Consider the following 23,249-nt stretch of genomic DNA (forward strand, 5'->3'; position numbering starts at 1 on the left):
TAAACCATATTACTTCTATTTCACTGTTTTGGCAAATCTCCACTTGTTTTCTATGGGACGATGTGTAAAGCTGTGATAACTGAAACCAGTCTATATTCAAATTATTCAGGGGTTTGCTTTTGTGTTGGATCACAAACGCAGTTGTGTATACGAGTCAAGTTATATGGGTAAAAAAAAGCCTTTTTTGTGGGTTTCATACAAAAAAATCAAGTTAACTACACCAATGACCTGTCATTGCCATGGAAACCAGTGTTTCATTAAGAAACCAATGCAAAGCGTCAGCCTCCTCTCTTTCACTTATCAAGGACACAAATATAAAGAGATTAAACTGAAGAATCCTTCACTTTCCTGACTGTGGCTGAAAGCCGATCATAGAAACTGTTTGTGCTCGTGTCCTGTTAGAAACTGCTTGTGCTACAGCTGACGTCTCCAAGACCAGACGGTACATAATAATCAATCAAAATGCTTTAATGGTGGCCGTTTGCAGTGAAATACAGTTTACAACAACATCGTGTTTGAAAAGGTCAGTGGGCTAATTTGATGCCATTTAGCATTTTACTGTAGTGTAGGTACAGACGAACAAACAGACATAATTCACGGGCACAAACTGGACATTAATTACTGAAAGAAAAAGATTTCAGTAAAAAAAAAAAATTGCTTACATTTTTGTTCCACACAAAGCTATGGCTCCCGAAGACTTGCAATATAGTACACATCGACTAATTTTTGGGGAATTTCATGGGAGCTTCCATGAAGTAACAGATTGTCCTTGAATAGTATCTTAAAGTGCCCCTATTATGCTATTTTAAAGATTCCCAATTTTGTTTTAGATGTCTCCTACAATAGGTTTACATGCATCCAAGATAAAAATAAAATAAAAATAAAATAAAAACACTTACATTTTCGCATAATATACATTGCAGTTCAATCAAGGTTCGATCAGGGACTTGGTCTTTCTAAACCCCTCCTTTACAAGAGCTGACTCTGCTCTGATTGGTGAGATGGCCCAGTCCATTGTGATTAGTCTAGTGTGTTTCAGCTCCAGATCTTCCTCAGCCCTTGAAACAGCGATACAAACAGTAAAGATGGCATCGGTTTTACCGTATCAATTCCAAGCTGAGTCCTCATTCTATGGAATCCTTTGGTCTTGCTTTGACAGCGCAGAAAGCAGTCTCGACATGTCGACATCACATAACAAACTCTACAGTCATCAGCCACAACTTCAATGTTAAAGGGCAGGTCAAAGTAATGTTGTCCGTGGGCAGCCAGTGAAGACTATAGGCTAGCACTATGCAACTTTGTTACAAACATACAGTGCGTAGGTTCGTGGAGGAAGAACTTTAAGCAACTTTTAGGGTACCATCTAAAAGTTAATTACTGAAAGAAAAAGATTTTCACTAAACTTAAATGTCTGTTCCACATAAAGCAATAGTATGGCTTCAGAAGACTTGCAATATAGTGCACAAGTCACATGGACTATTTTTTGGGAATCTAATGGGAGCTTCCATGAAGTGCCACATTTTCATTTAATAATTACTTGAATTTCAGTCTTTTCCTCACTCAAAGCATCATATGACCCAAGAAGACAAACTGTATAAATCTTTCAATGACGTAACATTTATCCTTTTAAATTCCTCAAAAAGCACCATATGATCGTGGAACTACAAAAGTGAGTTAATAGTTCACACTTTTACAAACCAGTGTTGTGAAAAATGTTGGAGGAACTGTATGATTACTATCAACAACCAAGAATGAAACCTAAAAAAGCATGTCTAAAAATTTGATTTTGGGGTAAAGTTTGGAATGCATTCAGTCCAGGCCCTATGAAACTTGCAGACGCAGTTTAATGAATATTTATCACTGTGATGAATAGTTGATACAACAACAACATCTATTTATAGATGGTCCTTCTTGTCTAACAGAAGATTCTCTGTAAATATAGGGAAGCATTCTTCTACTGTAGCACATGTTTTATATGGTGTCCCTCAGGGTTCAACTTTAGCACCGTTGCTGTTTTCTTTGTACATGTTACCCATAGGTTCTATATTTAGAAGATTTGGAGTTTCTTATCATTGCTATGCCGACGACACACAGCTTTATATACCATTTAAGTGCAATGACAAGTCTGCCATAAATCAATTGATGGAATGCCTTCAAGAATTGAAAGCATGGCTCAATAATAACTTTCTCCATTTGAATGATGACAAAACTCAAATAGTCCTGTTCGGGCCAACCGAGAACAGTGATTTGAGCAATGTTGACTTGGGTTCTCTCACTTCATATCGTTCGTTTGCTGCAAAGAATCTGGGTTTTATATTGGATAGTGGACTAAAATTGAACAAACAAATTAATACAGTTGTCAGTTCCAGTTTTTACCACCTCCGGAGACTAGCGAAAGTTAAACCATTCCTAAGCAGGAACAGTTTTGAGATTGTAATTCATGCTTTTATTTCATCACGGCTTGATTACTGTAATTCGCTATATCAAGGGCTACCTGCTTCCTCTATCCATCGGCTTCAACTGGTCCAAAATGCAGCTGCCCGTCTGCTTACAGGCATTCGCAAACGGGATCACATCACGCCTACACTACGTTCACTGCACTGGCTACCTGTTCAGTATCGTATTGAATTTAGTCTTGTTGTTTGTGTATAAAGCATTAAACAATCTCGCTCCTCAATACCTTACTGAGTTGGTTATTGAACACAAACCAGTCAGATTGCTCAGATCACAGACCAATTATCTGTTACGAGTACCCAGATCCAGATTGAAATGCAGGGGTGACGGAGCCTTTGCGATAGCTGGTCCCAGGTTATGGAACAAATTGCCATTACACATCAAAACAGCGTCCACAGTGTTTGAGTTTAGAAGTCTTTTAAAAACCTATTTGTACTCTTGTGCGTTTAATGTCTTGTGAAAGTGATTTTAGTGATATCTTGTGATTTTAATTTTTTGGGATGGATCTAGATATAATTTGTACAGCTGTCAGGGTTCTGCCCTGGCAGCTTTGTCTGTGTCTTTGTTTCATGTATCTATGTTTGTGTTGTACTTCAACATAATATGGCTCTGTCTTTGTTTGTGTTGGCCATGGCCATGTGCTCCTCTGTTCCTGCCTCCTTGTTTCCCTGTATAATGCCCTCTTGTCTAGCTGAGTCCTCGTTTGTCTGAGTGTTGTCACCTGTTCCTCATGTTCTCTGCTCCCTTGTTTGAGTCCTCGTTTACCTGAGTATGTTCACCTGTTCCTCTTGTTCTTAGCTCCCTTTATATGTGTACTCTTTCCCTCTTGTGTTGTCAGTTTGTTTGTTTGTTTCTTGTTACTAAGTTCCTGTCCTGCTAGCAGAGCGTCCCTGGCTGCTTACACTCTTTGCTTTGGAGCAAGCCTGGTGCTAAGCCTGAGATCCCTGAGTTCTTTGCCTGGTGTACTTGAAGTTCCTGTCTGGCTATTGCTGGTATTCTCAGGTGTCATTCTGCTCTGCCATTATTACTCTCCAGCCTACAGTCCTCTTGTGCTAGTTACAACTGCTGCTCGGCTAGTTACAACGGCTGTCATTGTGTCTCATCCCTGCCTATGGTCTGGACTGTTCACCTCTCCCACCACATCTTGTCATCTGTCTACTGTTTGTCAATAAACCACTCATTCTGCATTTGAGTCCTCCTTCATAGACCCGTGACAACAGCACTTTGGTCAACCAAGGTTGTTTTAAATGTGCTTTATAAATAAAGTAAACTTGAAACTTGAAATTATAATAAATAAATACATTTATGTTGTTGTTGATAGAGCAGCATTCATCTGGATCTCTACATATGTTTCTGTTTTCGTTCAGATCATATGAAAAGTGCCTATGAAAGTCTGGCATGTTTTTTTTTTATTTTTATTTTTTTGTCTTGTCTATTTTTTTTTTCATAAAAGTCTATTTGTTTATAATTTCCCTGCTTTATCAAAATAGAACATCATATTGCTTTGACCAAATATTTATATTATTTTATATGTATTAAATCTACTGTAAAGCTACCGTATCTTACCTTATGTAATACATTTTGTAAGGTCTCTAAATTGAGAACATTATCAAAACTTTGCTTAACAACCTGTTGCACACAATCTACTACATCATCCGATTGATAGTTTATGGCAGTGGTCGGGAACCCATGGCTCTTCTTTGGCAAAAATCTTTGACCATGGTTCGCCAGGTCTCTCACCCTTTACCAACTAATGATCAATACAATTTAGACACATCACTAGATATCAGCTTTCTGCAGAAAAAAGCAGCCAATTAAAAATACTTTTTTTGTACAGCATACCGAATTTTATGAGAAGTGTATAATAATAATATATTTCAAGTTGTACCGGCCAAAGTGCGTGTTCAGTGCTGTTCGCAAGTGTCACAACAGCAATCAACGGCAAACCACTTATGTTTCTAAGGTAACCTAGAGCTCCTACACTCCGATTCAAGCAGATATATAGCTTGCATGTGGTAACGGCAAAAATATGTTTAGAACAGCAGCAAAAATGTAAAAGTATATAAAAAAGCGACTAGACTGAAACTGGTGCAACTACCTAAATACAACAACAACAACAACAACAAATAAATAAATAAATAAATAAATAAATCAACTGCATTTTCTACTAAACATAAAATGTAAATTATAAGAACATAATTTGTTATTTTTTTCCACACCTATTTAAAATATTTAATGACAAAAGTTGTTCCCTTTCGAAGGGAACCTCGACAATACGTCATCGACGTTATGGGGAATCGCCTCAGCATGACCATTGACTGAAGTACCTGTGGAAACCCGCCAATCGCATTGGCCCGCGTCAGCCATGACGTGACGCTCTGGGGTGCCCAGGAAGTATAAATAGAGCGCCCAGAGAACATGTCATCCTCTTTTCGTCTTCAGGGACTGATTTACTGAGTGCTGTAAGTTGGTATGGAGAAATCTGCGAAGAAAACATTTAGGAAGTGTGTTTACCCGTGCGAGAGGTGTCTCGCACCTGGTGATTCACACGACCTGTGTGTTTGGTGTCTGGGTGAAGAGCACGCGCGCTCTGCTCTCGAGGGGGCGGAGTGCGTTCACTGCGAGCATCTTCCCTTGAGGACGCTTCGTTCTCGTCTGTCCCTCTTCTCGAGGGGAGAGGGACAGTCTTCTTTGCCCCGCGGATCGGGTCCCTCTCGCGCCGAGGCCGAGAGAAGACTCAGATCGTGGGGATCACAAAGAGACCTCGCTGACGAGTTTGAGAGAGATTCACCCCTCTCTCAAACTCAGCGCGGGACGAGGACGAGCTGCTGGCCGATGATGATGCATCTTCGGCATCTTCTAGGCCAGCAGGCAGTGCTCTTCTGGCGTCAAGCCGGGGCGAGCAGGAGGAGCGAGAGGCAGGCGAGGATGCTGAGATGCTTGAGCCTGCCCAGCCCTCCTGCCCTGCGTATGAGGAATTGATGGAGGTGATGGAGCGTGCCACTGCCAGGCTCGAGTTGCCCTGGCAGCGCGTAAGAGAGGAAGCTGCTCGTGGGAGGCTCGACGAGCGCTTCCTCTCTGGCCACACCCCATCGATTCCTGGGAGCCTTCCATTCCTTCCCGACCTCCATTCTCAGGTCGTGAAGGCATGGAAGAAACCATACTCCTCGCGCATTCATCGCTTCCAGCGTTTGAGTTATGCAAACGTGGAGGCGATGCAGGAGCATGGTTACGCGTCGATGCCTCCCATTGAAGATTCCTTCGCCAACTATTTGGCGGGGGAGGGGGCATCGACGCTGAGGACTCCCACCCTGCCATCCAAACCCCTTCAGACCACATCTCGGTTGAATGGCAGGGCGTACGCGGCGGCAGGTCAGGCTTGTGGTGCACTGCACACGATGGCTGTGTTGCAGGCGTACCAGGCTGACCTGCTGAAGGACCTGGACCAGGGTCAGGGCTTATCCCCTGATGCGGTGGCCGAGCTGCGCCGCACCACAGACCTGGCTCTCCGGGCCACTAAGCAGACAGCGGCGGCCATCGGTCGTTCGATGGCTGCCATGGTGGTCACAGAGAGGCACCTGTGGGTGAACCTGGCTGGCATTGGGGAGAAAGAGAGGACTTTTCTCCTCTATGCCCCGGTTTCGACCTCTGAACTTTTTGGAACCTCCGTCGAGGCGGTGATCGGAAAGTTTAGAGAGGCGAAGGCGCGCTCAGCAGCATACAGGTCCTGTATACCGCTCCGGTCCAGGTCCGCACCCAGACGGCCCTGGGGTCCTGGTCCGCCTCGCTTCGAGGAGCGTAGGCAGGACCAGCGGGACTCGGTCGCCGCTCGTGCCCCTCCTCTTGTACGGAGCAAGGCCATGAGACGGCACGAGTCCAGGAGGAGAAGGCGGGGGGTAAGGAGAGAGGACTTCCAGACTAGGCGTGAGGAGGATCGCCCTGGAAGGAGCAGATAGGCTTTTTTCCTCCTCTTTTAAGCCCGCCTTCCCTCTTTCCCCATTTTAAAGTAACATCAGGCCCAGCGGACCTATGATGATGGAGAAAGATTAATTTGACGGTCTGCATCGGGCTTGGTGTATAGCTGAACAGAGTAGATATGTTTCTTTATCTAATAAGCTAGCATGTAAACAGTATATGTAGTAGTTTTCCTCTCAATATAGGAGTCACTTCCATATACTTATTGTGTGTTTCAGGCTTCCTCTACTCTTAGAGTCATCCTGCAGAGGCCTTTTATGCAAATAGAAAGCTAGTTTTGTGTCGGTATATGTAGTAGGCTTCCTCTCCATTTGAGGGTCGTATTGTTGAGGCCTTCATATACCTATAGAGCCTAGGCGGACTAGTTATTGTCGGTATATGTGTTAGGCTTCCCGTCCATATGAGGGTCGTACTGCTGAGGCCTCCATATACTTATTGCATGTCTCAGGCTTCCTCTACTTTAGAGTCATCCTGCTGAGGCCTTCATGCAAATAGCAAGCTAGTTTTTCTGTTAGTATATGTAGTAGGCTTCCTCTCCATATGAGGGTCGTATTGCTGAGGCCTCCATATATACTTTTTTGTATTGCTGATATGTGTGCTAGGCTTCCTCTCTATATGAGAGTCGTACTGTTGAGGCCTCCATTCATATTGCATGTTTCAGGCTTCCTCTACTTTCAGAGTCATCCTGCAGAAGCCTTCATGCAAATAGCGGGCTAGTTTCGTGTCAGTATACATAGTAGGCTTCCTCTCCATATAAGGGTTGTATTGTTGAGGCCTCCATGTACTTATAGAGCCTAGGCGGGCTAGTTATTGCTGGTTTATATGTTAGGCTTCCTCTCCATATGAGAGTCGTACTGCTGAGGCCTCCATATACATATTGCAGGTTTCAGGCTCTCTCTGTTTTTTAGTCATCCTGCTGAGACCTTCATGGAAATAGCTAGCTAGCTTTTGTCTGTATATGTAGTAGGCTTCCTCTCCATATAAGGGTTGTATTGTTGAGGCCTCCATATTTTTTATTGAGCGGGATAGTTATTGCTGATATATGTGTTAGGCTTCCTCTCCATAGGAGACTCGTACTGCTGAGGCCTCCATATATATATTGCATGTTTCAGGCTTCCTCTACTTTTAGAGTCATTCTGCTGAGGCCTTCATGCAAATAGCAAGCTAGTTTGGTGTCAAGCATATGTTGTAGGCTTCCTCTCCATATGAGAGTCGTACTGCTGAGGCCTCCATATACTTATTGTATTGCTGATATATGTGCTAGGCTTCCTCGCCATATGAGAGTCGTACTGCTGAGGCCTCCATATACATATTGCATGTTTCAGGCTTCCTCTACTTTTAGAGTCATTCTGCTGAGGCCTTCATGCAAATAGCAAGCTAGTTTGGTGTCAAGTATTTGTTGTAGGCTTCCTCTCCATATGAGAGTCGTACTGCTGAGGCCTCCATATACTTATTGTATTGCTGATATATGTGCTAGGCTTCTGCTCTTTATGAGAGTTATACCGCTGAGGCCTCCATATACATGTTGCATGTTCAGGCTTCCTCTACTTTTAGAGTTATCCTGCTGAGGCCTTCATGCAAATAGCAAGCTTAGTATCCAGACCTTGAGCTAAGCTCGGTGTTGGCCCTAGGGAAGTGCTACTGTTAGTCTGACGTGTAAGCAGTAGGGGCTGTTACCTGGGTTATTGTGGTGGCCAGGCATCCCCTTAGCATGGCGGCGTGGGTACAGCGTTCCCCATAACGTCGATGACGTATTGTCGAGGTTCCCTTCGAAAGGGAACGTCTCAGGTTACAAATGTAACCTTTGTTCCCTGAGAACAGGGAACGAGACAATACGTCTCCCTGCCATGCTCTCCGTTCTGCTTGCTCAGTCCCTTCAGACGAAGAGGATGACATGTTCTCTGGGCGCTCTATTTATACTTCCTGGGCACCCCAGAGCGTCACGTCACGGCTGATGCGGGCCAATGCGATTGGCGGGTTTCCACAGGTACTTCAGTCATTGGTCATGCTGAGGCGATTCCCCATAACGTCGATGACGTATTGTCTCGTTCCCTGTTCTCAGGGAACAAAGGTTACATTTGTAACCTGAGACGGTTTTTTTTCATACTGTTTTTTCATTGATCTTCGAAACACTTTGATTACATGAAATGAAAACAATAAGCATATATATATATATATATATATATATATATATCAGGGTATTCTTGTGTGTGTGTGTGTGTGTGTGTGTGTGTGTGTGTGTGTTTGCTGCTGGTCTAATTAAGCAGCATTTAATGCACAGTATCTGAAACCCTGAGGCAGTATATAAGATTCATCCAGCCTCCATTATCTGAACACATCCATGATTATGTTTCAAGACAAAAAATCTCCTGTGTGTATAGGACTTTTCTTATGAAGCTTAAAAATCAAGAGTTCAGTAAAATGTAAATGTTTGCAAACTGGGTCAGCTCAGTGTGTGTGTGTTTGTGTGTTTTCAGCAGTATACTCCGAGAAAACGTGTTTACCGAGAGAGAGAGAACCAGAATAAATTCTAAGTTTAAACTCAGCGTTGTGGAGGAGTGATTTGCATATCTGCTGATATGACACAGTCGCACAGAGAACTGTGTAGTCTGTGAGATGTTACAAACTAAATGTATACATATGATAATGAATGCATGTGTCATGAGATCACCAGGATGTTTAATGCTGTAAAACTGTTGGAAATGATCATGTACTTTTGGGTCATTATCTTCTGTTTGGAGTGGTTGGACAAACCATTTCTCTATGACAATCCACACCTAATAAATGTACAGCTAACACCATATAATACGGTTGTATATGTCAATATTAGAAAAAAATGCACTTCCATTTGATTGGTTAGAATGATAGTGAAAATAAAAATAAAAGATCTAAAAAATGAAAATTCAAAACAACATTAGACCCCATTCCAGTAAATGTTTATCTTGAAATATTACTATCAATATAATGTTATTCTTACATAGACAACAGAAGGCATGTAGTAGATTGCGTGCAACTGTTTTTTTTTTTCAGCAAAGTTTTGATCATGTTGATAATTTTGAGGTCTTGTACACATAATGTATACACATTGCCATTGCCTCTCGCATTCGAGCAAGGGTCCCCGTGGGACCTCCTCACCCGAATGTGAGCTCTCTGGGTCTTCACGTTGCCAAGATACGAGCGATTTTCTTCTGAGATCGTGACGTCACCGGCGGCCCGCTGGCGGCCGCCATTTTTAAGCGCGCCCGGTGGTTTTCGGCTAATATCTCCGCTAAAACACCACCAAAAATTCAGAAATTCTGGTGCCTCCTTTGGAGGGTGTGGTTGTCAGGTAGGGGAGGGGGGCCCATGAGCTTCAGTGCCCAGGGGCCCCTGGGGGTACTAATCCAGCCTTGTTTAGCAGACGCCTTTATCCAAAGTTTTAGAGACCGAATCCTTGATCCAATCGTTTCAGACACTGTGAGAAAAAAGCTGATACTGCAGTGTATATGATGAGAAAATTAAAGTGCTTTTTGATCTTGGATGCATGTTAAACTATTGTAAAAGTTGCAAAACAAATTCAAAAACTTTAAATCCAGGCCGATACGTTTAATAATGTGTGGCTGACCTGTGGTGGTGGTAAACCCCCGGCTCCGAGCGGGCAGTCTGGCAGCATGATGCTCCGTTGCGGTGTGCTGCACTGGCATTCAGGCGACGGGTTCTCTAAGCTCCAGTTACCCTTCTCAAATATCTCACTGACGGATGGATCCACCGCAGGAGTGAACCAATCAGTGCCTCCCGCAGGGTTACAGGGTAATTTACTGAAGGAGGAACAGAAAGCACATGGTCAGCTGCTACACCACACCACCCGTGTGTCTAATAACCGTGTGTGTGTGTTGCTCACGGTATGGGGTTGGAGCTCATGCAGCGCGTTCCAAATCCTGGTGAACTGAGCAGAGCTTTCGTCACTTTCTCCACCTGATCTACACCAGGACCATCAAAACTACAACATACAGACACAAGATTTGTTATCGACCAAGAAAAAATTAGTGTGTCGAATGTAGTCACTATAATTAGCTCTAAAAGTTTGTGGCCGGTAAGATTAGGTTTCTTATGTTCACCAAGGCTGCATATTTTTTATCAAAAATAGAGTAAAAACAGTACTATTGGGTCAATGTCATTACAATTTAAAATAACAGAATTTATTTGAAAATGTAATTTATTCCTGTGATCAAAGCTGAATATGCATAATTACTCTAGTCTTCAGTCACAAGATTCTTCAGAAATCTAATATGCTGATTTGCTGCTTAAGAAACATTTATTATTAACGTTAAAAACAGTATTTGCTGCTTTATATTTTTGTGGAAACAGTGATTTTTTTTTTTCAAGACTCTGATGAACAGAAACTTTAGAAGAACTACAGTACATTTATTTAAAATAGAAATTGTTTGTAACATTATAAATGTCTTTACTGTCACTTGAGATTAAGCCAAGTTAACATGTGCACACCTGTAGAAGGTATTCTGTGGAGCTCCATACATCCAGGGCTGAAGCTCCAGATTGGGATATTCCACAAACGGAGGAACAATCAGAGAGAAGATGAGAGCCAGACACACAAAGAATGCCGGCATCACGACCTGATACACACACACACATATGCACTTAAAGGTGAAGTATATACAATTTTTTTATGTTAAAACTTGAGTTTGGGTACTCGAGCTCGGACTTGAGTCTGGACTCAAGCCCAACATTTAACTGACTTGCACTTGTCACAAACTCTTGACTCGGACTCAAGCCTTTAGGAAATGTTTCCGAGTGTAAAAGAGTCCAGCACTGTCTGTGAGATTCGCTCGGCACAGTTGATGGGAATGTCAACTGCACTGTGACAAAAATCTATCATTTGCATGTGTTTTGAATCTTGGCGGTTTAAACGCACAAGCGATTTGTAATTGTCTGAGCACAATGAGATGCAAAAGAGAATTAAATTCGGTACTTGCATGTTGTCTGGGATGGCGCATACACCCAAAGTGTGCGCTCCTTTCTTGTCTAAAAATGAATAGTTCGCCCAAAAAAGAAAATGATCCCATAATTTACTCACCCTCAAGCCATGTATATGGCGTTCTTCTTTCATCCAAACACAATCATTATATGAAATAGTACCGTGGCTCTTCCCAGCTTTGTAATGGCATTGAATAGAGAAAAATATCCATATTTAAAACTTTATAAACTATAATCACTGGCTTCAGACAACAGCCGTAATCACGTTCACGAGAGTACAGTAGTAGTATTTATTTGGACTCGGACTCAGCTCAGACTCTACCATTTTGGACTCTGACTCCGACTCTGCCCCTTTTGGACTTAAATAAGGTGGTCTCTAACCCAACACTAGTTAAAATACATTATTTTAGCCCAGTTTATTGTTCATTGAAAACTATCACCAAAAAAACCCTCTCAAAACATTGAGAGTAGTCCACTCAGATCTCTCAATAACTTTCCAGCTCAACCAATAGAGTGAGTTTGGGGTAGGGATGTCCCGATCCAATCACGTGATCGGAAATCGGGCCCGATCACGTGGTTTCAGACTCGATCGGAATCGGACGTTACCTCCCGATCAGGACTCGGATATATATATATATTCTCATTATTATTTAACACATCTATAGTTATGCGGTGGCACAGAGTTACGCCGGTTTCACACTGCATGCGTTAGCAGAGCGTAAGCAGCGCAGGAGCAGTGCGTGGTGAGCAGGAGCAGGACGCGCGTTTTGCTTTCACACTGGCAGCGTTTGTCACGCGCGGCTGAACCGCGGGTTGTGTACAGACAGAGTAGCCTACTCTATAATGGATAAGTTGGCATTGCTTTATTTCATTTTCAAATACATTTAAGAGAAAATACTTGTCAAGAAGCTTATTTTATTAATAATTTCATAAATATAACTTTTGGTTCATCTTTGTTTTTATTGTTCTGGCAACAAGTTTGTTTTTGGACATTTGTTTTCTTTTTAAATTGATGTTGGTCATTTGATCGACTGTTTAAAACACAATAGATATCATCAATGCACTTTTTGGATAAAACTGCGGTGTATTTTGGCCATGATCAATGCATATCACTTTAATTCAGCATAAGCGGCGCAGCAAAAATAGACTCTGCGCCGAAACGATCGCGGCACTGCTGCTTCTGCTCCTGCTACGCGCTGCCGCGCCGCCTCTGCGTGCGTTGTGAATGCTCTAATCTGTTAACATGGGCGCCGAAAAAAATACGCGCTGCACGCTCTGCTAACGCATGCAGTGTGAAACCGGCGAGTGCAGTTCCTAAAAGCACATTACTGGCTTTGCAAACACTGTGGCACTTTATTTTTTTATTTGTTTACATGCCTGCTGGGTATTTTAAGTTGAGGTGCTATATTTATATTTACTGTTGCACAAGTCCAAAAGTGAAGAATTTATGTTATTTATTACTTGATTGTTCAAGCTACCTCACAGAAGTGCTCTGTTTGTTAACAGAGTTGTTGAATGTTAAAATAAGGTGAATTAAATAAAAAATAAGGAACATCCTGGATCTGTTTTTTGCTCTTCTTTATTCTTTTTTTATGTATTATAGAAGTATCGGATCGGGACTCGGTATCGGTAGATGCTCTAAATCAAATGACTCGGACTCGGACTCGAGGGCAAAAAAACCTGATCGGGACATCCCTATCTCTAACCCAACACTAGTTAAAATACATTATTTTAGCCCAGTTTATTGTTCATTGAAAACTATCACCAAAAAAACCCTCTCAAAACATTGAGAGTAGTCCACTCAGATCTCTCAATAACTTTCCAGCTCAACCAATAGAGTGAGTTTGGGGCGTGGCTACTTTAGCAGGTAGAGCCAGACTGGTGTTTAGTTGGTGTGAGACCATCGCTGAAGTGTTACATGAGAAAAGACATTCTATGGAAGCTTAAGCACGCAATTCTAAGAAAAAAGGTCAGAATTGCGAGATGTAAACTCACAATTGCAAGAAAAAAAGTCAAAATTGTGAGATAAAAAGTCGCAATTACCTTTTTTTTATTCAGTGGCGGAAACAAGCTTCCATAACATTCAACTTCGTGTACAGGAATGCAAGCCAAATTTCACTGCTTAGACCTTTAAAGATTAACATGTCATGAACACGTCAAAGTGATTGGTACAATATAATATCATCATGCGCCCGTTTATAAAGACAAACGTACCAGTTTATAATGTCTACTTTGATGTGTCCAGTGTTAAAAACCTTGAGGCATGTCATTTCAAAAACTGCGGCCAGTGCAGATACGCCGGATGGGTTTATTGTAAGCGAGACGCTTGTGTTTGCAGACAAAGTGTTAGCCTACTCAATTGCTTTCATGACACATAGCAACACAGTTAAAGGAACTCCTAATATGTTGGACCTTTTATTTACCTGTTGAGACATGCCTTCACAACCCGTAAGAGCTGTGTTTGTGATGTTTGAGTTGTGGGAGGCACGCAAGGTGTGAAAGGCGCGTTTCAAGGTTGTTTGAAAGTATACTTTTAATTTGAAAGTATACATTTTTTTATTCCACTAGGTGCCACTAGTGCCGCAGAAAGCTGCAGGTTTGCGTGCGGAAGTGGCGCAAGTTTTTAGTGAATTGTCCCTCTCCCCGATCTCTCTTTGTCAGACGAGTGTCATGTGCTTGTGTTGGCTTAGTTAAATGTGTAAAAGGGTTCAATTAAACACTTTCAAAAACTGGCACTGTCACCCTTCATTCCCAGCATAATTAATTTCTCTCTATTCTTCCACTCTGCTATCTCTCCAAATGTTCTCCTTTCATTCCATTTCTCCGCTGACAGACGGAGCGTAACCAGTGCACACAAAATCTCAGCGAGAGAGAGAGAGAGAGACAGGCTGCATAGGAGTCGACGACACAGCTTCACTCCAGCTGATTAATTACAATCCATGATTGTCAAATTAATTCAAACACCCAATTCAAACACTCTCTGTTTACACTGAGGAGAATGTAAATGTGCCGGAGACGGAGAACGCACCGGGAATAATGAAGGAGAAAACAATGGAACATCTTTCCCCTGAGAGAACCAGGGTGACGAGCATCAGCCAATACAGAAAAATGGAAAATGTGCACAATGGTAGTTACTTGACCAAGAGCTGAGAACATGGCCTGTATTTACATACTGTACAGCCTTCATAAAATCCTGTGGTAACAGATATAAATTTGTAATTTTTGTCTTAGTCATGGAAAGTATTTAGTTGTGTCCATTTAATGCATGCAATTAATTGCATATACCTCTTTACTCTCTAACCAAAAATGACAGTCTCATGCTAAAGAACATATTCATGAGCGCAGAGACATATTTTCAACTATATTTTTTTGTATTTTGATTTTCAATGCATTTGGTGCTAAACAATTTAGCTTGGATTCACGCTGCAGCTCAGAACTTCCTAAACCTATAAAACCTATTAAATTCACACACCTGCAGAATGTAAAATATAGTGAGATTGACTTGGAAGAGGGTATTTACAGTGTATTTGTTTTGACGTGTCTGTTGGCATTACCTGAGCGATGATTCCTCTCCTGCTTCTACGGGCATGGTGAAATCGTTTGATAAAAAGAGCTAAAAACTGCTGTTTGATCAGTGACCAACCCATGATGACGTATGACCCTTTGCCATTCGCACACATGGGGCGCTGGATGTCTGTAACGTAAACAATAAATTCACATGGGTTACTACAACTATTACAACTACTTCACTGTTACAATTGTGTCAACTATTATAGCTACCTCAGTGATACACCTTCCTTATTGTAACAACTGCCTCATTGGTGCTTTACCTAATAGTTACAGCTGCCTCACTGTTTCAGTCACTTCACTATTACATCCACCTCACTGTTACATCCTTCTCACTGTTACAGCTACCTTAACTATTAGATCCACCTCACTGTTACAGCCTTCTCACTGTTACAGCTACCTTAACTATTAGATCCACCTCACTGTTACAGCCTTCTCACTATTACAGCAGCTTTACTGTTACAGCTACCCTAACTATTACTGCTGCCTCACAATAGGGGCTTTCGCACCTGAGGAACCTTTTCATAGTTTCTAGAACTATTGGAGGAAGTAAACCGGATTTTGGCGTGTTTGCACTGCAGGAACTAGGAATGATTTTAGTTATAGGAACTCCTTTTGGAGGAACTAATTTAGCTCCTACTTAAGAGTAGGGTCTAAACCAGCACTATAGGAACTATCCGTGACGTTAGTGTATGCTGATTGCCCGAACGCACGCAAAACACCAGCTCCCGCCATTTTTAAAAAGCTGTGTAAACACAGATTATAGCCTATATATTTACTCCATAAACTAACTCTACGAACATGGAAAACAGTGATAGATGAGCCTCTTAACCTTCTTCGCGAAGGAGAAAATCCAACGCAACTTTGAGGGGACCAAGCCAAACATGATTATGTATTTCTGCTCAGCTAGCGACACTGGATATCAACCACACGGCATACGTGAGCACTCCAAATGAACCCAGGCCCCACTAAAATCCACTGAACCATCACAGCATGCGCTCGTGTGCCCATTAAGGGGCAGTTTGCTTCTTATATTCCATATGTGTTATTTTGTTATTATTGGTCTTATGTACACATGCATCAGACAAACATTATGGCCGCTGTCACATCTTATTGTTTTTACAATGTATAGCACCATGCAGTTTACATTTTAAGATGCAGCCAAGCTAGAAAGAGTTCATCTTTAGAAAAGTTGTCTCAACATTTACATGTTCTGTTCCATTCCATTGTGCTCTATCTAGTGTCCTATGATAATGGCTCCAGATTCAGCACTGGCCTCAAAAAAATATGCCAATGCCGCAAAAAAACATTAGTTTGAAGCTAGAGTACCATGATATTACCGTAGCACCACTAAACTGCGCAGTTACAGTTAACTCACTTTTAAGCCCACCTCACTATTACAGCTTACAGCAACCTTAATTATTAAAGCTGCCTCACTACTACAGCTAGCTCACTACTACAGCTGCCAGACGCCGATCATGTTTACAGATGGAAAAATGGAAGAACTTTTACTTACCCTCTACACGACTAGTGTGTCTAACTTTCACCTCTGTTTCAAAACAAGGGGAAAACAATAGAGCAGAGATATTAAAAAAAGTCATTATTTTCTTAGTATCACTTACATTTTTCAAAAGATTGGTTTGTAAATGAATGGGTCGGTATGTTTTTTTTTTTTGTTTTTTTTTTTTGAACACATACAGTATAAGTGTTTATGTTTTAGCGTACCATTTTTCACAGTGTTTTCATCTTTGGATTCCAATACTGAGCTGATAGTCTGTATTGCTGATATCCTTGAGCTGCTTCTGGGCTTTTGTTCAAAATTTCCTTTCTTATCTGTGAGACATTAACAGACACACACAGCAAAGGTTATTCTGGAGGAGTGGGGGTGCGATACTTCCAGTTTATTCATCTGGCCTGTTCTTATCTGAGGGAGCATTAACACACGTTTACACACAATCACACACACTCCAAGGTGAGACAGGAGAGTACAATTGCAACACTTCATCCCAGCTCTTATTCGAGTGGACCGTTCTTATCTGAGAAGAACCGTAAGGCTCTTAAATAGAAAGAATATCACTCTGAAGGATCCCACTGTCAGAAACGAGAGGTTTACAATTATTTTTAACGAGATCCCAGATAATTTCAGTCTGATCTTATCAGTTTGAGTGGCACATTTTGTTTGATGTGCAGTTGTTTGATGTAACTGCCACCATGTTGTACAGTTTTGCAAAGAGGCTGTTTTAGAAGGATAAGACAGCTAAAAACTATATCGAACTGAACAGCAAACTTATAGATTGTGTGTGAGCGCAGCTAAGAGGGAAGAGGGTATGCACTCAAAATTATTTAGTCCTAAATTTAAGAAAATTAAAGCAATTGATTTGAATTACATAAAAAAAATTCAATTCATTTGGATTACACAGTTTTAACAAACTAATACAATTAATGTGGGCATATTTTGTCAGTCATACATCTAAGAAAGGAAAAAGAATACATCTAAAAATTTTGCATGCAAAAAAAAACAAAAACAAAAAACACTATTTTAAATGTCTATATAAATGAGAGTTTATTATTAACTATTTGCATCTATTTATTTTTATATAAATAATCATTTTCAAAAAGCATTACTCAAATTCAATAAAGCATGAACATGGTTAAAATATGTCTGGTTGAGGAACAAGATATATTAATTTAGTTAAAATACATGTGATTGAAACAAATTTGACTTATTGATGATACAAATATAAACCTGGAAATTGTGTATTTAAAACAAATCAGTTATTAGTATGATCAGAAATCGTACCCGTTTCCTATGCATGACTGACAAATATGCATAACAATAAGTTTATTAGATTGTTTATGTTTAAACTGTGTAATCCAAATTGATGGAAATTTTTATATGAATTTTTATTTTTATATTACAATTCAAATACAAAAATCTTAAATTAGGCCTAAATATCAGACATGTTGGTTATGTCTGGACACGCACTTCTTATTTGATCACTTGCAATTAGTAGAGCGAACAGTCTGCCTGAAAATATCTGATTTGAGAAAAAATCCAATTTGTCTGCAGTCTGAACATAGCCAAAGAAAGGCTGGAAAATGGTCTACGCCTCGTTCAGACTATCATTCCAAATCCGATTTTTGTACATATCCGATTGGAATCCGATCGTATTTAGCAAGTGTAAACTGCAAAAAATCATTACATTCATAAGTGGTTTGAAATCCTATTAAAATCGAATTCCTGGAAATCTGTTTCAGTCTGACCGCTCTAATCGGATTTTGCGTGATTTGTGTCATTTTCTCAGGCCACGTAAACCGTAAACATGTCAGACAGTGTTATAGGAAACGTGCTGAAAATTGCTGCAGAAACTTGCTGCAAAGTGCCGGTCGAGCAAAAAATTACAATATAAATGGAGACATGTTGAATTATGAGACCGGTGGAGAGGCGACAGCACAGAATAAAACCACGCATGCGTTTCTGCCGCTGCCTCATAAGACACAGTAGTTCAGCGCGCCGGCTACACATTGTCATGTTGTAAATAAGACAACATCTGTATTGTATACCTCTCCATGTTGCGTTTGTTGTTGTTTTTTGCATATTCCTACCCATGCAACATCATTGCCATCGAAACAAATGCAGATATTCCGGAAAACGAAAGAGAACCACGGGACACACAAATCAGATCTGAACAGTTGCAATACACAGTGTGGACAGTCAATAATTTAGATCAGATTCCAATCGGGGACACAAATAATCGGATTTGGACTGACAGTGTGAACAATCAACATAGCCTAAAATATGTCTTAGATAAACTTACTGGAGATGGTGAAACTGTATGTTAAAGTATAAAATGGAGTGAATATTCAGAAAGGATGTTACCATTAGATTCCACGTCAACACCTGTGTCTTTAGCCACCTTCAGAAAGATCTGTCAAATTAAACACGTTTCGTTATTTCACAGTTTCATCTGGACAATTTCACAACTGTTTACAAGTTGTCAGTAATATTTTTTAATTAATTTTAAGAAATTAGTCATTTTATTAAAACAAGAATGCAATAAATTGATCAAAAGAGACAGTAAAGACATTTATGATGCTACAAAAGATATCTATTTATATATATATATATATATATATATATATATATATATTTTTTTTTTTTTTTTTTTTTTTTAACTTTCTATTCATCAAAGAATCCTAAAAATTAGAGAAAATAATAATAATAATAATAATAATATATATATATATATATATATATATTAGGGATGTCCCGATCAGGTTTTTTTGCCCTGGAGTCCGAGTCCGAGTCATTTGATTTAGAGTATCTACCGATACCGAGTCCCGATCCGATACTTCTATAATACATAAAAAAAGAATAAAGAAGAGCAAAAAACAGATCCAGGATGTTCCTTATTTTTTATTTAATTCACCTTATTTTAACATTCAACAACTCTGTTAACAAACAGAGCACTTCTGTGAGGTAGCTTGAACAATCAAGTAATAAATAACATAAATTCTTCACTTTTGGACTTGTGCAACAGTAAATATAAATATAGCACCTCAACTTAAAATACCCAGCAGGCATGTAAACAAATAAAAAAATAAAGTGCCACAGTGTTTGCAAAGCCAGTAATGTGCTTTTAGGAACTGCACTCGCCGGTTTCACACTGCATGCGTTAGCAGAGCGTGCAGCGCGTATTTTTTTCGGCGCCCATGTTAACAGATTAGAGCATTCACAACGCACGCAGAGGCGGCGCGGCAGCGCGTAGCAGGAGCAGAAGCAGCAGTGCCGCGATCGTTTCGGCGCAGAGTCTATTTTTGCTGCGCCGCTTATGCTGAATTAAAGTGATATGCATTGATCATGGCCAAAATACACCGCAGTTTTATCCAAAAAGTGCATTGATGATATCTATTGTGTTTTAAACAGTCGATCAAATGACCAACATCAATTTAAAAAGAAAACAAATGTCCAAAAACAAACTTGTTGCCAGAACAATAAAAACAAAGATGAACCAAAAGTTATATTTATGAAATTATTAATAAAATAAGCTTCTTGACAAGTATTTTCTCTTAAATGTATTTGAAAATGAAATAAAGCAATGCCAACTTATCCATTATAGAGTAGGCTACTCTGTCTGTACACAACCCGCGGTTCAGCCGCGCGTGACAAACGCTGCCAGTGTGAAAGCAAAACGCGCGTCCTGCTCCTGCTCACCACGCACTGCTCCTGCGCTGCTTACGCTCTGCTAACGCATGCAGTGTGAAACCGGCGTAACTCTGTGCCACCGCATAACTATAGATGTGTTAAATAATAATGAGAATATATATATATATCCGAGTCCTGATCGGGAGGTAACGTCCGATTCCGATCGAGTCTGAAACCACGTGATCGGGCCCGATTTCCGATCACGTGATTGGATCGGGACATCCCTAATATATATATATATATATATATATATATATATATATATATATATATATATATATATGTATATATATATATATATGTATATATATATATATATGTATATATATATGTATATATATATATATATGTATATATATGTATATATGTATATATATGTATATATATATGTATATATGTATATATATATATATATATATATATATATATATATATATATATATATATATATATATATGTATATGTATATATATATATATATATATATATATATATATATATATATATATATATATATATATATAAGTTTAGACACCCATGCTTAAAGTCTTTTGGAAATTGAACTTAATGCCTTAATTAAAAAAAAATGGTGGTTTTATTTCAGTTAGCCTAATAGCTGGTTTGATTTGCATTGAGAGATGATCTTATGGAAAGTACTCCATGCCAATCTCTAGGTTTGGTGAAGGCTATGTGATGATGTGGGGCTATTTTAATTCCAAAGGCCAAGGGAACTTTATCAGGATGCATAGTATCCTGGATCCATGAAGTAACGGGCCTTTAAAAATAAAATCTGCCTGCCTCTATGGGAATTTAACATAGTATTTTAAGGAAGAACATTTATTTATTTACGATACATTATTCATTCACAAAGAAAATTGGTGTCCTTAAAGGTTGGATTTTTCCTAATTTTTTTAATTAAGGCATTAAGTTCAATTTCCAAAAGATGATTTTTTATTCCTCTTTTTAGTCAACTTTAGCATGGGTGTCTAAACTTATGCATAGCACTGTATATATATATCACATAAAGATCTGTTATTTTACATTTTAATAATATTTCCCAATATTACTGTTTTTACCAGCGCTATGATTTTTGAAATCATAATAACAATCACAATAAATCTGGGATATTTCTTTAAATATCCTAAATAAGTGCAACTTAACAGACTGGTTTGCTGGTCTCTTGTTAAAAACCCTTTTGATAAAGTGAACTGAAAATATCACATAACTTATGTGTTTACAGTAACACAAAACAGAGGGACAGAAGAGAGGAATGGGAAACTGAAGGCATGAATTGGGTAATGATCTTTGATATATATCATAATAAAATAGTCTGTGATACATTGATCCGGAGCCAAGTATCTGTAGCTAAAGTAAGCATTTGCTCATCAAAGTCAAATGTGAAATTTAAACAGAAACATATCAGATGCATTGGTTAAACTTCCTCTGTATTAGATGTATCCCTATTGCATAAAGTGTTGGCCACAAGAGTAAATGTGACCCCTATATGTACCTCCTCCAGGCTTGTGTCTGATATCCCATAGCTGGTGACGCCCAGAGTGCTTTTCTCCAGGTCCAGCTCTTTAAACAGGGAAGCAAAGCTCCCGTCTCTGGCGCCCGTGTAGGGCAGCACATACACCAGCTCTTGACCTACGACCTCCAGAAACTCAGCCTCCGGCACGTGCCGTCGCACCAGTCGACTCAGATCCGCCACATCTGATCAGGAGCAACATAAAAATACATTTATACAGAAACATAATGACACTGTGTGTGTGTTTATTAGAGTGTATGTGTGTGAGCTGTGAACCTGGTGGGTCCAGACTGCTGATGCTGTCACTGCAAATTCCCTCATCCACACTGAATTTATCACACTACAAAATATGAAATGCAAAATTAAAAACTTACATTTTTGACCAAGCAAAACTCTACTCTACTAAAATGCTAGAGTCGTGTGGTTGGTTGCTAGTAGGGATGGGATATGACCCGTCAACTAGTTCATCTAGATTTTATTTAATTTTTTTGTTATTTTTATGTTATTTCACGGGGAAACCTACCATTGAAGCATATCTTCATTTCTACTTAATCTTTTTGTTTTAATGTTTTTTGTTGTTGTTTCCACATTGAAATACAGAGAAAATAAGTGATTTTTTCAACCATTTTAATACAATATAGTTTGATATAATGTGAAACGTTTGCCCAAATCGCTCAATAAAGTTTGATTTGAGTTGAATACAACTGAAATAAAATCAAATATAACATTAACATTTCTAGTTTCTAACATTTAAAATATTACAATTACTAAAACTGAAATGAAATAAACCTAAACAGAAAAGCACATAAAATATGTTGAGTTTTAATACATAAAATATATTTATGTATTACATGATGTATTGTTATTTTAATAAATAAACTAACAAATACTAAATAATACTGATTGTTTTCTTTTTCTTGTTGGACCGTATGGAGTTCTTCGTACATAGAAACTCAGTGTTCAGACAAAACAAAACCTAAGAAAAGAATGCACCTAAGGAATTTTATACTTTAAATTAAATGTGTGAAATAGCACTAATAAGGAATATGTAGGCGTGTCCAAACATTTGACTGGTGGTGTGAATTGTGAGTGTTGCCTTGGCCAGTTTACCTCTTTAATTGATGGGAACCGTGGCGTGGTGACTTGATCCTGATTGGCCCGTGCGAGCGTGAGGTAATAACCTCTACCGTATTTTTTCTTGAGGAAGAGTGAAGAACCACAGCAGCAGACGTGCCCATGCGAGATGATGGCAATACGATCGCCCAGAATATCCGCTTCATCCATGTGATGGGTAGACAGAATTATAGTACGACCTAGAAGACGGAAACACACATTCAGTGCGAAAACCATCAAAGTTCAGCTGCAAACGTGGATTTCTGAAGGGCTCTTTCACATTTGAATGGGATAGGATGTGTTTGAAGTGCAGGTGCACTGGAAAACAGGGTGCTCTATATATAGGCGCTTTTATATGTGTGTGCCACTCAGATCTCACTCTTTCGCTCCCTGTATAGAAAAGTTTCCTCTCTTTTGTATTTGCTGGAGCTC

At 39.7% G+C, this 23,249-nt stretch overlaps 1 protein-coding gene across 1 annotated transcript in view; it reads right to left on the reverse strand.

The window, feature by feature from the left end:
- Positions 1-23,249, reverse strand: part of LOC311079931 (phospholipid-transporting ATPase ABCA1) — a gene marked incomplete at its 3' end in the record, with an annotated part of 231,838 nt that overhangs the window by 65,135 nt on the left and 143,454 nt on the right. Inside the window, exons 22-31 of the mRNA XM_084109659.1 lie at positions 22,815-23,017; positions 21,981-22,044; positions 21,687-21,889; positions 18,851-18,899; positions 16,696-16,803; positions 16,487-16,519; positions 14,958-15,097; positions 10,915-11,042; positions 10,310-10,408; positions 10,034-10,226 (exon numbers count right to left, since the gene is read on the reverse strand). Of these exons, the coding sequence (XP_083965785.1) occupies positions 10,034-10,226; positions 10,310-10,408; positions 10,915-11,042; positions 14,958-15,097; positions 16,487-16,519; positions 16,696-16,803; positions 18,851-18,899; positions 21,687-21,889; positions 21,981-22,044; positions 22,815-23,017 (1,220 nt within the window). The remainder of the gene's footprint in view (positions 1-10,033; positions 10,227-10,309; positions 10,409-10,914; positions 11,043-14,957; positions 15,098-16,486; positions 16,520-16,695; positions 16,804-18,850; positions 18,900-21,686; positions 21,890-21,980; positions 22,045-22,814; positions 23,018-23,249) is intronic.

Source organism: Abramis brama (genome assembly GCF_963993115.1).
Source record: "Abramis brama genome assembly, chromosome: 3".
Taxonomy (NCBI): domain Eukaryota; kingdom Metazoa; phylum Chordata; class Actinopteri; order Cypriniformes; family Leuciscidae; genus Abramis; species Abramis brama.